This window comes from Brienomyrus brachyistius, chromosome 7, assembly GCF_023856365.1.
Source record: "Brienomyrus brachyistius isolate T26 chromosome 7, BBRACH_0.4, whole genome shotgun sequence".
Classification (NCBI taxonomy): Eukaryota; Metazoa; Chordata; class Actinopteri; order Osteoglossiformes; family Mormyridae; genus Brienomyrus; species Brienomyrus brachyistius.
In genome coordinates, this window is record NC_064539.1 from 11,741,251 (window position 1) to 11,758,672 (window position 17,422).

Consider the following 17,422-nt stretch of genomic DNA (forward strand, 5'->3'; position numbering starts at 1 on the left):
GCGTATGAATCATCTGAAAAGTACAAACTCTTGACTAGTCAAAAAACAAGCAATCATTCATACAACAGTTATACATCACAGTTAAATTTTGATAAAAGGGATTAAATCCAGCATTAACAGCAGGACCTTTGGATCAAGGTTGTGAACCAAAACTGTAAATCATATGAATGTACCAAGAGCATCCCGTCTCTACCAGTGGCGTAGGAGTATTTATATTTGGGTTATATTTAATTTGGATTCATTCATCCACCTAATAAACATTCCTTTATATACAAATTATTAAGTTGCACCCCCTCATATCAAACTCTTTCGAACACAATTGGTCTCTACGTAGAATTCCCACCAAAATACATTAGAATGTATTAGACCTATTATTATTGTTAGGAAAAAATTGCAGTTTATTACCTTTGAGTGCTTTCTCCTATCCTCTGTCATGCCCCACACTGTATCTGTGCTGTGCTGTCATGTTACAGTGTGGTCATATCATGATAATGCACCTTATTCCACAATTTTCAAGATTAACTGCTGGTGTTTCTCTTTCCCTTCCAAGGACTCAATTTAACATTGTTAATGTCACTTTGATTATAGCTCTCCTGATAGTACATTAAGCTTGGACAGAGTAAGAACAGCAAACAAGAATAAATGTAGCTTATTGCATTCTTATGTCTGTCGCTAATATGTTGTTCAACATGCCAATATCCTGGACTAAGATCATTCAAGTATTCTTTCTCATTTCTGAAAAAAAAACAACAGAATTAGATCATTGTTAAAAACGCATTTTTCTTAGTACTGTAAGAGGGGTTAAAAAGCCACAGAATGAGGCTATTGGGAAGCCGGCAGAGGATATAATGTGTCCCTAAGCCTCTGCTATTAACCTGGTGATCAAAAGCAAATGTTAACTTGTGACTTTTTAATCGAGCTAAATGACCACAGCATCAAAAACACACTAATCAATTTTAAATGACCGCAAATGCACTTGAAGGGCGTTGTTTTCAAAGATTCAATTATGGGACTTATTCATTCAAGGTCTCAGTTGCAAACACAAGCTGTTTTCTTTCACTACAGCTTCAACAATTGTTATCATAGTAACAAAATCCTTGTACATGAATAAAAAGAAAAACTTTGGCTTCACCATGAAATGTGCTATTAAAGTGCAGTGATGGACCAGGAGATCGCATTACAGAAAGCTACTGGGTCTGGTCTCAGGCGGATCTCTGCCGTGTAACACTTGAGTACAATCATTAGCAATAAAATAACAAAATTATTATAGCTGGCAGAGAAACCAGAGTTGGACTTGTGAAGCAGCTGATCCACGAAGCCACAACAGTCCAACAGAATGTTTTTGAGATCAAAGAAGCCATGGCAAGGTCAGAAATGAGCCTAGTTAAATTATAAGATTTACTAATCTTTAAAGGAGCAGTGAAATTTAAATTTTATGTGTCTGTGTCTTTTCATCATGCGCATGACAAATAAAGGACTTTGACAAAGCCACCAAGTTTTAGGAATAAATAAACAAATGAATGAATAAATGGGTTAAATGGGTAGATAGATAGATAGATAGATAGATAGATAGATAGATAGATAGATAGATAGATAGATAGATAGATAGATAGATAGATAGATAGATAGATACACATATACATACATACATGCATACACACATACATACATGCATACATACATGCATGCATACATACATACATATATACATACATACATACATGCATACATACATACACACATACATACATACATACACACATACATACACACATACATACATACATACACACATACATACATACATACACACATACACTGAACAAAAATATAAACGCAACACTTTTGTTTTTGCTCCCATTTTTCATGAGATGGACTTAAAGATCTACAATTCATTCCAGATACACAATATTACCATTTCTCTCAAACATTTCTCACAAATCAGTCTAAATGTGTGATAGTGAGCACTTCTGCTTTGCTGAGATAATCCATCCCACCTCACAGGTGTGCCACATCAAGATGCTGATCTGACATCATGGGTAGTGCACAGGTGTACCTTATACTGCCCACAATAAAAGGCCACCCTGGAATGTGCAGTTTTGTCTCACAGCAAAATGCCACAGATGCCACAAGCATTGAGGGAGCGTGCAATTGGCATGCTGACAGCAGGAATGTCAACCAGATCTGTTGCTCGTGCATTGAATGTTCATTTCTCAACCATAAGCCGTCTCCAAAGGCGTTTCAGAGAATATGGCAGTACATCCAACCGGCCTCACAACCGCAGACCACGTGTAACCACACCAGCCCAGGACCTCCACATCCAGCAGGTTCACCTCCAAGATCGTCTGAGACCAGCCACTCAGACAGATAATGCACGGCCCCATGTTGCAAGGATCTGTACACAGTTCTTGGAAGCTGAAAATGTCCCAGTTCTTGCATGGCCAGCATACTCACCGGACATGTCACCCGTTGAGCATGTTTGGGATGTGCTTGACCGGCGTATACGACAGCGTGTACCAGTTCCCACTAATATCCAACAACTTCGCACAGCCATTGAAGAGGAGTGGACCAACATTCCACAGGCCACAATTGACAATCTGATAAACTCTATGCGAAGAAGATGTGTTGCATTGCATGAGGCAAATGGTGGTCACACCAGATACTGACCGGTTCTGAGTCCCCAGACCCCCAATAAAGCAAAAAACTGCACATTCCAGGGTGGCCTTTTATTGTGGGCAGTATAAGGTACACCTGTGCACTACCCATGATGTCAGATCAGCATCTTGATGTGGCACACCTGTGAGGTGGGATGGATTATCTCAGCAAAGCAGAAGTGCTCACTATCACACATTTAGACTGATTTGTGAGAAATGTTTGAGAGAAATGGTAATATTGTGTATCTGGAATGAATTGTAGGTCTTTAAGTCCATCTCATGAAAAATGGGAGCAGAAACAAGAGTGTTGCGTTTATATTTTTGTTCAGTATACATACATACATACATACACACACTACCATTAAATGTTTTTCACACCGCAAGGTTTTTACCACTTTTCCATTTATTTCATAAACTGGTGATTTTTTATTATTGTTAAGTATTGGAAAGTTGAGTGAACAACTATAAATGAAAGTATAAGTCATATTTAACAGTGTAACAGTTGTAACAGGGCATGTCTGACATGCTGTTAACTGGTTGTGTGGCAGAGTCAAATTCTAGGCTGTCCTTTAACTTTAAATGCACTAGTTAACCGTTCCATCCCATGAACCAAAGCAGTGTCCAATGTCCCTTGTACAAAGAATGCCTCAACTTTTCTCTGCTGTTATAACTGCTAGAGGAGGTTACTTTGATGAATCAAAGATATAACAATTTCTTGCTAAAAAACGGTACTCCAATGGTGAACATACTGTAAATTTATTTATTAGCAAAGAAAATCAAGTGTATTTTTAGTAAATGTGAATAACAGGCAAATGTAGAAAAATTCAGTATATGCAAAAACATTTTTACTGGTAGTGTACAAACTATCAGAAAATGCTTCATGACTTCCCAAGACGTTATTGCTGCCTGAGGCCAATATGGTATTTCTTATTAAAAATACAATTTTAAATAATTTTATGTCAGGCATACAAATATTAAATTTCATTTGCTTTGCATGTTTCCTAGACTGAATAAGACTACAGTTATTCCTGAAAAGTAACTCACATTTCACTGTGACCAGAAAATGATGATTTAGTTTTAATATGGTACTTGTGTGTGTAGACTTCTAAAATGTGATAGCAAAAATTTTTTTTTACATAATTTCTATAATTGCACGCACACATATATACTTGGCTATAGAAAATTAATGAGCCTTCATTCATTATCCATGACAGAGAAAGCCATATTCACACTTGGCTGGTTTATTGACTGATTTCATTTATCGGTGTGAGATGAATTGCTAGTAAACAAGAATTTGCCTCCAATTTTCAATGATACACTCCCTGCACAGCTTTCTGGGATACATGATCTTATGGACAATGGGTCACAATTTGACTCTCTCATCAAGGTGTGAAAAATTACCTAATGAGGAATGGGTTGCACATTTCCACAAACTAATTAACCCAGGTGAGACTGAAACTAATTATTATATTTCTGTAATATAATTTCGCATCTGTTACAGAAATTCAAAAATTTTTTTGTTGCACATGTATTTTGTATCACCATTTCACGTACTGAAATACACATAGACACACACACATATATCCAAACTTATATTTCTATAGATGTTCATTCTCAAGATGAAGTTTTTTGTTTTTGATAATTGTGCTTAGCAAAAGCTGACTTAACTGCCTGTTCTTGGATTTTGGAAAAGTAATTGATGGCTCCGTAGGTTATGCTGTTTTCAGGAGTTCAAACCCTACCTCCGTTCCATGTGCATAGTTTGTATGTTCTACAAGTGCTGGGATTTTCCTCATTCAGTTTAAAGATGTGCAGCTAGGCTAATTGGCATTGCCTGTACTGCATTATTCTGTGTGAATGCCCTGCAATGGATGCTTCCCCTCCTGAGTGTCCCCTGTGTGGCCGGGAATCATATTTATAAGAGCAGAATAATCAGAGATTATTTTAGTCAAGGTTCTTCGATGAAAAACACCCATAATGACGCATATTTTAATATTATTTCCTGCCCAAGCTAACTACAATGTTAGGCAGTGTTCTGGATTCTTGGAATCTGATAGTCCATTCTTCCCATATCAGATAAGTGTATCAGATTCCTGTTTTCTGGTTAGGATGAGAAAGGGTGGAGCTTGACTAATATCAGACAAATACAATTCTTAGAACAGGATCTGACTTCGCATATAAGGGTGGAAACAAGCAAGGGGCTGATATGTTTGGGAAAATGATAGCATAGGAGGAGGATATCTTTGGACAGGTATCAACTGCTATTCATGTTACTAGGGGTAAACCAAAGCAACACATCATTTTATACATATAAAGGAGTATGAGGGGACAGAGGGAACTAATCAATAACAGATGATCTCGATTATGACCTTGATCACCTGCCTCTCACTTTGGCGAAGGCCACACCTCACCGCTTTTCACATCATGATAGGCTGATGTGTCAGAAAGTGTGTTAGAACTGCAGCTGAAAGCAGTGCAGCGGTTTCCCTTCAATGCTCTGTTACGACGGCCGGTGGGGCTCAGCATCTCAGCTTGCAGTGGCACTGTATCAAAGCCGCAGGCCGTACAGCTCGGACAGTTGATGTTTGCATTAGGGCACATAATATGTAATTTTTCCTCCTTTAGAGTAAGACAGTAATCCCATCCCCTACAGAGAAAATGCATGTATCACTTTACGTACAACAGAATGACACTGGCCTCATCATATGATATTTCAGAGTTGTCAGAAACCTCCTGGACAAACAAATAATCATTTATGTTAAAAATTACACTTGAATAGATTAAAAATATTAGAATCTATCTATCCATCCATCCACCCACCCATCCATCCATCCATCACAATCAGTCTATCAAGGATCTTTCATTAAAAACTGGGAAACCTGATGTGATTTTAAGGCAACAAAATAAATCAAAAAAGCAGACCTGTCAGAACCTCTGAAATATCCGAAGTCCTGCATGCAACCAGCAAATTAAATTAGTCGAATATTTTCAAATGACACAGACACAATTATTATTACCAGGTATAAAAGTCAATAATGTGTGTGTGCACTACCTCTGTACTATGTGTCCACATAGTTTGGTCATTTCATCATCAGTAGAAACTTACCAACATAATTGACATAACAGCAAAAACATTCCTGGTATAATTGAGTATTGTTGTGAATATATTATATATTTTGCTCAAGAGTACAACAGAAATGTCTATAATTGAGTCCCTCTGATATAAGGTGCAGCTTGTCATTTAATCTTTTGTCTCCAGTTTATGAAACACTTTAAATACAGCTGCAAGACAGTGGAATTAATAACCCCAATTTCCAACATTCCAGAACTTCCAGTATATATTTGTTCAAACGTCAATATCCACTTCTGGACTCATCTTGGGGTTATACATGTGCATTATAACTCACAAAACTGAAACAGAGATCTCGAACTCTTCATGGGAGTGGATGCTGATAGCAATTATAAATCAAGCTTCCCGGTTCAGTGCATCACAGGTTCTTCCCGGTAGAGGTCGCTGTCACTAGTTAACGTTTAATATAACCGTCTTAAAATTCAGTATAGCTCGCCTACACTGAAATTGCTGAATTACAGCACGGGGTGATGTTGTTATGGCACTAATAAGGGTTTACATAACTTAGTAATTGCCAGAATTATATATGAAAAACAATAGTATTAGTGGTAGTATTTTGAATGTTAACAATACGTATTATTCAGTCATCATGTTAACAAAAAAGCAATTGTAATATCCGTCTCCTTGCTCACCTAATTGCGGTATATTAGCCGACCGCTTGCAGTTGTTGCACCTGAATTAGTATTGTACATTACCATTTAAATGTTGTCTTCGTGGTAGCCTTTAAAATGTGTTATATTTAAGCAATAAAGATATTACTATATTTGGCAACATCTGTGCTTTCAAGATCCAAAGTCAAATTTCGTGATGCAGAAATACTTAGGTGAAAACTAATCAAAGCAAGATTGCGTGTTAACATATAGCCTAATAATAACAATAATAATCATACTGAAATTTGTATAATAACATTTGATCGAGTTTTATATTTATTGGGTGATAAATGTCGCTCCTGTAGCAAGGTCATCCGTGAAATGTAATAATAATAATAATAAAAATAATAATAATAAATTGTTTTTAGGCTTCCAAAGTACATCAGAACACAAAAATATTTTGTTAGATAATTTTATACAGTTAATAGGCCTATAGTGCAGTGTAATTTTTTTTTCATTTTAATCTAACCTAGTATTCTAATAATACGACTAAATCATTTTACTTTATACTTTTACTTAATACAAGTCTTAATACAACTTTGTTTACCAAATATCAGCGTGTGGCGAATAGCGCTGTATATTTTATGTTGAAATCAAAGATTATGTAAATCGGGAGAGCGGTAACAAAGACAGATTCGTTGTGTGACATATTGAAAATTATTTTATTTATCCATTGACATTAAATTGATATAAACATGTCCATGAAACAAAATTATGTATCAGTATAAGATCAAACATTTAGGAAATCCAGTGTCAATAGTAAGCACAGACAATAACTTAGAACATATCACAAATTGACCAGAAGGTAACAAGAATGCTTTATCTACACAAAACATCCTATATAACAGTTTAAATTTTATTTTCTTGTCTTATAAATAATAATTCCCCGGTGTATTATCTTGGCCAGCACATGCAGACTAAGCAGGTTTTAAAGTTCATTGATTTTCAAGTGTATTTTTTCATTCTTTTTTCTTCATCTTCTTCTGGGTTGAATCATGTTTAAATCGTGTTTTTTCTCCAACTGTACAAACAACCAGGGTTCCAAATACGCACGTGCACTGCGCATGCCTGGAGCCCGTTATCGCATGCAGTGCAGGTGGCTTTGGACTTCGTCTCCTTATCCCCGCTTATTAAGTTTCGCAGGTAAAACAATTAGACTAGAAGATATAAATAACTTTATGTCAGCTTATTTTACTGTACGCATTTTTACGTTTACGAAAACCCCAGCGGAACTCAAAAGTACAACAAAAATGTAAGATTAAATAAACAAATAAATAAACAAATAAATAAATATATAAATAAATAGACAAACTTAGACTTAAGCAAAAATAATGGATTCAATAATACATAAACTCCGTGAATGCCTGCAGCGTCCGCCTATTTTTGTCCCATGGGTAATGTGGTTAAAATTTAATCGCCTAAATACACAACCAGTCTCCGTTTTCCGTTTTTGCTTGAAGAATTTTACATCCTGAGACTTCCTGGTGTGTTACTCATATGTTGGCATAAAAAGGCGGGAAAGAAAAACGAGCTTCCTTCGATCATCATCATTAGGTGAAGCTCATGGAGACTGTGTGCTCCAGTGCTTTTCGGCGAAGTGAGGCGATGCTGGTCCCTCTCCAGACGTCACTGTCCGGAGAACTACAGAGCTGGGGAGAGCCGGTCACATTAGTCGGACCGGAGAGGGAGGCGGGCACCATACCAGGAAATGTGGGCTGATAGAGGTGTGACTGCAGCCCGGAGCCATTAGATGACATGTTGGACAGGCTCATCGAGTTGGGAGGGGGACCAGCTCCAAGGCTGCACTGGGATAGGGACTGCGCCATAGCCTGCTGTCGGCCCAAAGCGGGCGGGAGCTGAAGCTGAGAAACACCAGGCATCCCTGCCGCGGCCCAGCGGGTATCGTTGGCATGAAAAGAGCAGAGGCTGTCGCCCATGGCAGCCGCAGCGGCCGCGGCAGAGGGGAATTGTGGCAGGCCGTGATGAGTAGGCAGCAGTGTACCCGGAGCGCGGAACACGTTCGTTGTCTTCTTACGCTTCTTCCACTTGGCGCGTCTGTTTTGAAACCAAACCTGATATGGAGGAAATAACGACGTAACAGCTATAGTACTGGATAAATTCTGTTGCTTTAGAATAGTTAACAAGTTAACACAAACAGTCAGAATTGGCAATATAAAATGTATTTATTTGACATTTTTCTGACATTGAAATTGAATTTAATGGAGATTTTAAGTCACATTAAAATTGCTGGTTTGAATGCAAAAGTCATCCCCATGAAGCCATATAAAACAGCAATAGGCATTTAGAGCAGTCACATGTTTGTAAATTGCTTAAATCGTTGAACGATGAAATATAAATGTAGTTATTTAAACTACTGCAAATGGTTATGTTTTGCATATTATTGCATTATGTTTAAAATATATTTTCGCAGCGTAAAAAATATAATGAATACATTTTTAACTTTTTAATTAAATGATTCAGACATCTGAGCTTTCGCGAAAAAGCAAGACAATTAGTTAACCTGAGGAGAAATAAATTTACACTTTAATCGATAAGGTCCAAAGTTATTTATTTTATATATAGTAATATTACATAATACTATATCATTTTGGACATTATAGTTTGTCTCGGCCAACAATATACAGCCAGTATTAATACTAGCCATTTATAATAGTAGTTTTTTTACTGTTCTTTACAATCGGTACTGGGCGAACCCATAAAACAAAAGAAATAAAACTGGAGAATAACGACGTGAATTATCATTGTAATAATATTTTGTTATTAATTTAGTAACATCACTAAATAAAATGATTAAACATCGAGACTATAACATACACTAATAATAACCACTATTATTGGTGCTGTTGTTGTTATTGTTGTTTTTGCTGCTTCCGCCGATATTATTAATGTTATTGTTATTTTTAAAAATAATTTATAAGAAATTGCAGTGAACAACGGAACCCAACTTACGAACTATAGTACAATAAATAGTAAAACGTGGGTTTCTATCCTGATGTGCGCGTGAAAGCTGCGCAAAACAGTTTCCTGCTACTATCGGAAAGGTAGGGTGGGATATAGCAGAGAATCCGTGCAGCGCATTAAAACTTAAAATTTTACTCAAAGTTTTATTCCGCCAACAACGCGTGAAATCGTGAAGTCATTGCAATTGTAAAGAAAAAAAAAACCATTCCATTGCAAAAAGCAGAATATAGTCTCAGTGTGTCCGGTATTAAAAAAGCTAATATTTTTTGCATTGTTAAAAGTGAAAAACTATGATTTTATTTGTAGATAAAGGGTACTATTTATCACGGCAAGGTTCTAATTTCATTTTTATGTAAATAGAATATTGAATGTGAATTAATCTATGATAGACACTAATGATTATGCTTATTATATTACATATGATCTTCTCATTTGCATGATTTTCGCATTCCTGGTTAATAAGCCATTCCTGTTATAAATAATTCTGAAATTGGTGGGTAATAACGGGCTTGGTTTTATTATACTATCCTAAAAAAGCTATACATACTTAATGAACTTCAATACATCAGATAAAAATAAAAGTCTGCTAGAAATAGACTAGGTATGTAACGTCTATTATCTTCTGAAATGCTGCATATTTTCTAATTTATCAATAGTTAAAACGCGCCAATCTACCAACGAGGTAAATGAGCCGTCATATTTTAGCCACAGAAAAGAGCAGCTTACTGAACTAATGGATAAAGCGCCAATACTTAATCAGTAAAATAAGTTTAATAGAGTCACAGTAAACTGTATGAATGTCTCTGATCGTATTCTAAACAAAATGTTTAAAAACTGCCGACAATACTATTGAAAACAGGCAAAAAAAACATTTTTCATCAAACACTCTATTGCTGGTACTTCTCATGCGCTGCATTAGGTAGAATAATTTTGTCTTGTAAATATGCTTAAGAAAATAAACGATTATTTAACGTACAGTGTTATAATTTGTAATAAAGTCATTATATATATATATATATATATATATATATATATATATATATATATATATATATATATATACTTTTATTTGACTTCACAACCTAGCGTTACTTCATGATTACTTATACTTATTTTTGCTGTTTTACTGTGTATTCTTATTTCTCTTATTTATTAATCTTATGCTGCTAAACAGAGAGCTGCTAATCTGTTTTTCACTATTTCTGTAATAGTGACAATAAATATCGTATCTCATCTTATCTCATCTTATCTTATCTTGTCTTATCTTGTCATATGAAAATAAACCGCGAAATTATAGTAGGTATAGTTGAAAACACGGCGCAAAAATATAAACATTATTTGTTTCTTTACTATGTGTATATTACAATATAAGTGTTTTTATTTATTTACATGTTCAATAAATTCTGTCTATTAAATTTTAAAATAAACCTATATCAGATGTTATATGGGAAAATGTTTTTATTATAATTTGGAATCATAATTTGAGCTCTAATATTCATCACCATGGTCATACCCCAGTCGTTCCTCCTGTTCTCCTTACCGGCGCTTCTTAATGTTATTATCTGGCCGTGAACTTCACGCTGCGTCACTAAAGTTAACAAATAGCTTCGCGATGTAGTGTGCGGGTTAGGTTATAAGTAATGTAAAACACGCAATAACATAGTAAAATGCAATTTTTAGAAGTTATTATAAGAAGATTTTATGTGACACCCCTACAGATAAACTCTAGACTTACACGAGTATATACTTTTATTTGACTGTTCACAATCTAGCGTTACTTCGTGATTACTCATATCTATTTTTGCTGTTTATCTGCATGCGTGTTTTAGTTCGATTTTAAACTCTCTAATTTAACTTTAGCTTTTTATTTGGTTGTGAGTATTTATGCGACAATGAACGTGTTCATTACAGTGAACACGAACAACCACCATCACAGACATTTATTAGGACACATTTTGAAAGTATGTGGATTGCACTATCTTTGTATGAATAGTGTCTATTTAGACTCTGTATATTGTTACGAGATCGTATCTTTCGGCGAGCTAATTGCATATTTGCAAATAAATGCTGCTTATATAAATATACGTCAAATTGCCCAGGTCATACAATGTTATTGTATTGATTCTTATTCAATTTATCTCATGAGTGTTATTTTTTAACTTCTACTTTTAGTTCAACAAGACCGAAAGACGAATCATACAACATTATTACATCGTGCACCCGATACTTCGTATTGAAGCAAATTCTGTTGTTAGCGTTTTGTGTTTAATTTAGCTAATGTATTGCATAATTTTTGTAGATAGGCTTACCTGTACACGTGATTCTGTGAGACCGATTCTCAGCGCTAGTTCTTCCCTCATGAAGATATCTGGGTAATGCGTTTTGGCGAAACTTCTCTCCAGTTCGTTAAGCTGGGCCGGAGTAAAACGGGTCCGGTGCCGCTTCTGTTTCTGGCTTTGCTGCCCACTCGACTGATTGGGATTTTGTTGCTGCTGCTGTTTTTCTTGGTCTTTACTGTTGTTGACCTGCACGCCGGAAGGATTGGATCCAGGATTGTTGATATCGTCTCCTGGGAGAAGCGTGGTTCCTTCAACAGCGTCGGAACCCGGGGCTAGATCACCAGAATGCCCGGGGTCTGAACCCCCGGATCCCAATCTACATTTCAGTGCCTCCCTGTGCCCTAGAAGCTCTACCGCGGCATCCTTCATCCCTGCAAAATAATGTCATATAAGGCAAATTGGTCGACTGGGCTACAAACAGGCAAATCTCTGCAATGCAATTGAAACGATTATAATCCTGCATCACAGAAAAAAATGGTTTAACCAGCATCAAGCATAATACACGAATAATTTACAAATGCATAAAATCATTTAATACGTATTATATTTACTTAGTGACAGACTAAATAAAAAAACTAGGGGTTATAACGACTGCAAACATGTACAATTAATCTCTTAAATATACTTCAGTCCACTTGATCACATCAATATATTTGAAATGAGCTAAATCAAATTACGATATAATAAAATAATAATTGCTTTGCGAAAGAATTACTTTACTTAAATCAGATTAAGATTAAATAAGAAACAAATTGCCAATTTCTCTGCTTGATTTTTTTAGATTAGAAGTTCCTCCAGCTTACAGTAGAGTTGAAGACCGGAGTTTGGTGACAACTCACCGAGGCGAGCATCCAGGAGGTCGGCGTGGGATAGCATTGCGCACCGCTCCAGGGCGAAATGCTTTCCAAAAATTTTTCTATGACTTTAAACTATTTAAAAATATATATAGCCTAAATGAAAGAAAATTCGGTTTGTGTTTAAAAAGGAGGTCCCTTGCATTATAATGTCCTTTAGAGGGATGGGGAGGCGCTTAATAGTTGAATGAACCCATGAGCTTCTTCAAATAAGAACCAATCAGAATTGAAGCTTGAAAATGTCAGCACCGCGAGCCTCCGTCGACAGCCACTCACATTCGTACTGGAGCTACGTTCACAAGTCTATTTCTTCTCATTTTCAAATCTGATTTATTAACTTTCCACCTCAAATTATACTCTTTAAAATGACCTGATTTAATTTCTATTACGACTGCAAACCACACTTAATACACTCCAGTATTTTCAGAATATTTCTTCACATTTATGTGGTTTAAGATATGTTAAGTGGACATTGCTTTCACATACCTCATTTGCTTAATCTTTTTTATAAAGCTTCAAAGCAAACACATAGCCTAATTACAGTAAGGGGTAAGGAAAGCTAAATGTCTCTGATGAAAATATTAACATGTTAACATGGGCGAGGCAAAGGTTATTTGCAACATTTATTTGTAAACCTATTTGATATGGCATATTAGTTGTCATAGATAGCAATATAACTACAACGCTTGTGGCCACCTCAGCTTTAGGGTATTTTGCGCGTGTTTCCATTTCAGCAGTAAAGTTATTTCCTGCATTTGTTCGTTTTCCAATCAATAATTCAGGTTCTTTGATTCTAAATATTTGAAGGGCCACCTCCCAGAAACGAAGCGAACCATTTCTAATGTTCTGATTTCTCAGAGCATGCCAACAACAAAGTTTAGATTAGTAATATACTTCTAACCAGGGTAATTTTCAAGATCATTAGGCATTTATGTAATTAGCGCCAAATCTATAATCTTTTATTACTAGGATTATAGAAAAATCGGTATAAATTTGTACTGATTTACTACTGTTTAGATTTCACTGTCAAATCAGTGTATAGTTATTGTAAATTATATTTGAGCAAATTAAGTGCACAATTAAGTGGAAATCTCACTGTAAATGACTACTTTATAAGATATTTCCTCTTTTTAAAAGAAATCATTGCCCCCTCCTTCCTTCCCGGTGTCATGGGGAGCGGAAAAACTCAACAAAATAAATGCACACACAAACATGCTTTAGGTACTAATCAATTGCTTTAACAATATTGATTTTTCATCCAAATAGACTAAATTAAGGTTAATTATTTTGCCCAAAGCAGACATAAACAAATCAGAAATATATTTTCACCAAATATACAACAAAAACGCTGCACAATTACATCTTCCATACAGATGGATTCACACAGACTCTTAAAAATACAGAAACCCAAAAACAGTAAACAACTGCTAGCAGATGTCAGCACGGATGTTTATAAAAGCGGTTTCTATTTCGGAGTGAATAATGTCCACGGAGGCTCACAAAAGATGCGTCCAAGCGAGAACTTTGGCGGTTTTGCTCTTTTCTTTCTCTGTCCTCTGTTAAATTGATTCAGCTCATCTTTTATATTTCGGCAATCTGGTGAGATAACCGGGACAATTCGCATCACCACACGTAGTTATAGGGAAATACTGGTTGCGATGGATTAGCGTTCGCCGCGCTAAGATGGAAAGAGGAGTGTGGATTCTCTGCTTCTTATCGGATTTCCTGGCGAACTCGAATGAAGCACCGGAACTTCACATGGCAATTTAATGTCTGGGGTCTGTTTAAATCTTTCCTTTCATAAGATTTGACGACGATTTATTTTGTGTGTGTGTATATATATAGGACAAAACGGTATGGATTGTATATATGTGTATATATTAATGTATTTCTTGTGCGCGTGACAGGCATAAATACACCTTTTTCTCCAAACGATCAAAGAATCGTCTGTTTGCCAAATGTATTTTCCCTCTGTAAAAGCTTCGAAGCGAGTAAATTCGTATATATTTTAGTTGTCTTTTATCCGCATGCCAAACCATGCAAAAGTACATGCAAATTCACATACGAAGTTAACCATAACAATAACAATGATATAAAATCATCGTATTGTTTCATTTTAGATCATTTCAGCTCAGAGCCACGCCAGTGTGCCATGATTGATAGCGCGCTCCGTTTTATTACTTTCAATTGCTCGTGGCTTTTACAGCTTTATAAACATACTGGATCAATCCTTCCAAAGATCCAGACACATTTAACGAAGTAATGTGACCGAAAACGTCTGAAGATAACGAGGCACCGAATGCAAATAATTATATGAAATATATAATTAGATAAAAATATATGTTATAATACCATTATTTCATTGTGTTTCATTATACCGAAAAACAAGTCAACGACCTACTCATGAAATATGTGAATGTCACATACAAAATAATATGGGTATTATTAACATTTCCTCTGCACAATGTGGTCAGTATTTACGTTTGTCGGCAACTGCAACTCATTCTGTTGAAGATTAATACTGCGCTAGATTTTTAACTGACAGTTTTTTTCCGAGACAAAAGCTGGAAGACGTAGTTTAACAATTTCCGACAACGGAGCAACTTTCTTCTCCATAATAAATGTGGTTGGCATTGTTTCACACATATGGAAGTGGAACAAAGGAAACTACAGGAAAATATATTGCCCGCCTCTAATACAATTTATTCACTCAGTTTTCCTCATATTAAATGTACAGATTGAATTTCGGTACAGCGATACCTGCCGAAGAAGTAACCACTGTGATTTCAAGCTTTATTTCTGAGACATAAAATAAAACAAAGTTTCACTACATGCATTTTGCACCCCGCGTCAATGTATAGGTGTAGAATAGTGCTAAAATATGTTACTAAAATACCTTTTATTATTATTATTGTTGTTGTTGTTGTAGAAATGCTTAATATTCACCCAGAATTACCTGTTATCAAAATAAATGTATTATTATGATACCAGGTAAAATGCAGTCAATATTTTTTCTACATTGTGCTTCTATTTTTTGGTTATTTACCACTGACAAAATGGGCTTTTTATCCATTTTTTTTTTTTGATGTGTCAATACAATTAAGCAAAACTGTTTAGGGGTGTGTGTATATATACAAAATATATGTTATATTACCAGTATTATGGTTTTTATATGGTTATTATGACACACAAAAACGCACGAAAGAACACATATATATATATATATATATATATGTTCTTTCGTGCGTTTGTGTGTGTCGTGTGTGCACGTGCTCTTTTGCACAAACACCTTTAGAGAAGACGCATTCACTTGCTTCAACAAACGAAAAAGGTTGTAATTGTGCGTACAAAGGGGGAAATCTAGTCACATCTCTTTCTAGGCAGGTATACTGATAAGATCACATCAATCTTACCCAACAAATAAATAAAAATAGACAAATAAACAAATTCGCACCCTGCAAGTTAATGTGGTGTATCTGAGTGGAAAGTAGATACTTTCACGGCTTCTGGAGATGAGGAGTGACTTTTAATAAAATCACAAGAAAACAAATGTAATTCTGTAAGCAATTTCAGAGATCGAGAATCTCTGTCCCTTTCCGCAGTTCTGTCGCTTTCAGTACCCGTGTAAGCTAGAGTTTCAACATCAAGAAGTATGGTTGTCAGTCACTGTATGCTCTACCTCTACCACCTTTTCTTATATTGGGGGGTGGGGGGCAGATATGTAGAAATAACGTGAAGGAGAATTTCTGTTGGCGTTTTCAAGTCTGCAAGTGAATCTAATTCATCGAGCATCTATATTCACTCAATTAGAGAAATCTAAAGAGAAAATCGATCTTCCATCTGCAGAAATGCCAGCTTAACAAATTAGATTCTTGTTTCGTGCAGGTGATTTGGTGACAGTTGGGGAATTAGAAGTAATAAGTTGTTGTGTTTCAGCCCGGGGAAGAACGGAGAGTGACGGGTCAAGGCTTGCTTGAGATCCATCAGGTGCGTCGTCCTTCGGCCACAAATCCAGGTAGCATCCACGGCTGCATCCCATGCTTTAATTAGCGCTGCTGCCCTCCGTGTGGACTCGATTAAACCGTGATTTATCCGAAAGAAATATAATTATGGTTCCAAACAAAATAATCAGCATTGAAGAGCAATTTCCTTAATGAGATGGAGCGGTTGTATGTCACGAAGTAACGGGGCCTCATTAAGGTGGTAATGAGGCTTTGGGGTTGAACCCGACAATTATTGAAATCTATAAAATAAGGACAAAATGAAATGTAACCCAAATCTGTCTTACAGGGTACTTCTTGTGTATTTAACAAGTACTGCTAATGAACAAAAATGGTTTTCTTCTTAAAAGAACGGAAAACTGTCAGATAGCTATTTCACACCTTGAACTCATTAGAAGGGAAAGGTTTTCCACGGCGGATGTTCATGAAAATATACATATATTTTTAAATGTGAGATCATGTTTATACCTTCATCGTATACTATAAATTGCATCATTCTTGTTATCAGTCGTCATATTAAATAACAGACCAACATATTATTACCCCCAAGCTCAATATAAAATGAATCAAATAAATCAGTTCGTCAAATTTCCATGTCCAATTCAGTTAGCATTGTAACATTAACAGGGTGTGTGTGTGTGTATGTGTATGTATATATATATATATATATATATACATATATATATATATATATATATATATATATATATATATATACATATATATATATACATGTGAGATGCGAAATTAAGACGAGTTCACTGATTATATTCATGCTGAAAAACATTGATATCGTAGTTATACTGTTCGTT

General features: G+C 35.7%; 1 protein-coding gene across 2 annotated transcripts; it reads right to left on the bottom strand.

Annotated features, from left to right (window-relative positions):
- Positions 1 to 7,160: 7,160 nt before the first annotated feature.
- On the bottom strand, positions 7,161 to 15,777 carry otpa (orthopedia homeobox a). 2 transcript variants are annotated; one of them, XM_049018680.1, is made up of 3 exons: positions 12,595 to 15,777; positions 11,726 to 12,126; positions 7,161 to 8,506 (listed from the first exon to the last, which is right to left on the bottom strand). In XM_049018680.1, the coding sequence occupies exons 1-3, from the start codon at positions 12,629 to 12,631 to the stop codon at positions 7,985 to 7,987; spliced, it is 960 nt and encodes a 319-aa protein (XP_048874637.1). In that variant the 5' UTR covers positions 12,632 to 15,777; the 3' UTR covers positions 7,161 to 7,984. The 2 variants fall into 2 exon arrangements, with proteins under 2 accessions (XP_048874637.1, XP_048874636.1); XM_049018679.1 differs by having other exon boundaries at positions 12,559 to 15,777.
- Between the last annotated feature and the right edge of the window lie 1,645 nt (positions 15,778 to 17,422).

What these genes read in the sequence shown, in the direction of transcription:
- otpa (XM_049018679.1), bottom strand. Translation starts at nt 12,631, where the DNA reads ATGCTATCCCACGCCGACCTCCTGGATGCTCGCCTCGGTGAGTTGTCA. An exon ending in CTCCGGTCTTCAACTCTACT is followed by an intron (nt 12,127 to 12,558) that starts GTAAGCTGGAGG and finishes ATTATTTTGCAG; the next exon opens with GGATGAAGGATGCCGCGGTA. An exon ending in TCACAGAATCACGTGTACAG is followed by an intron (nt 8,507 to 11,725) that starts GTAAGCCTATCT and finishes CCTCCATATCAG; the next exon opens with GTTTGGTTTCAAAACAGACG.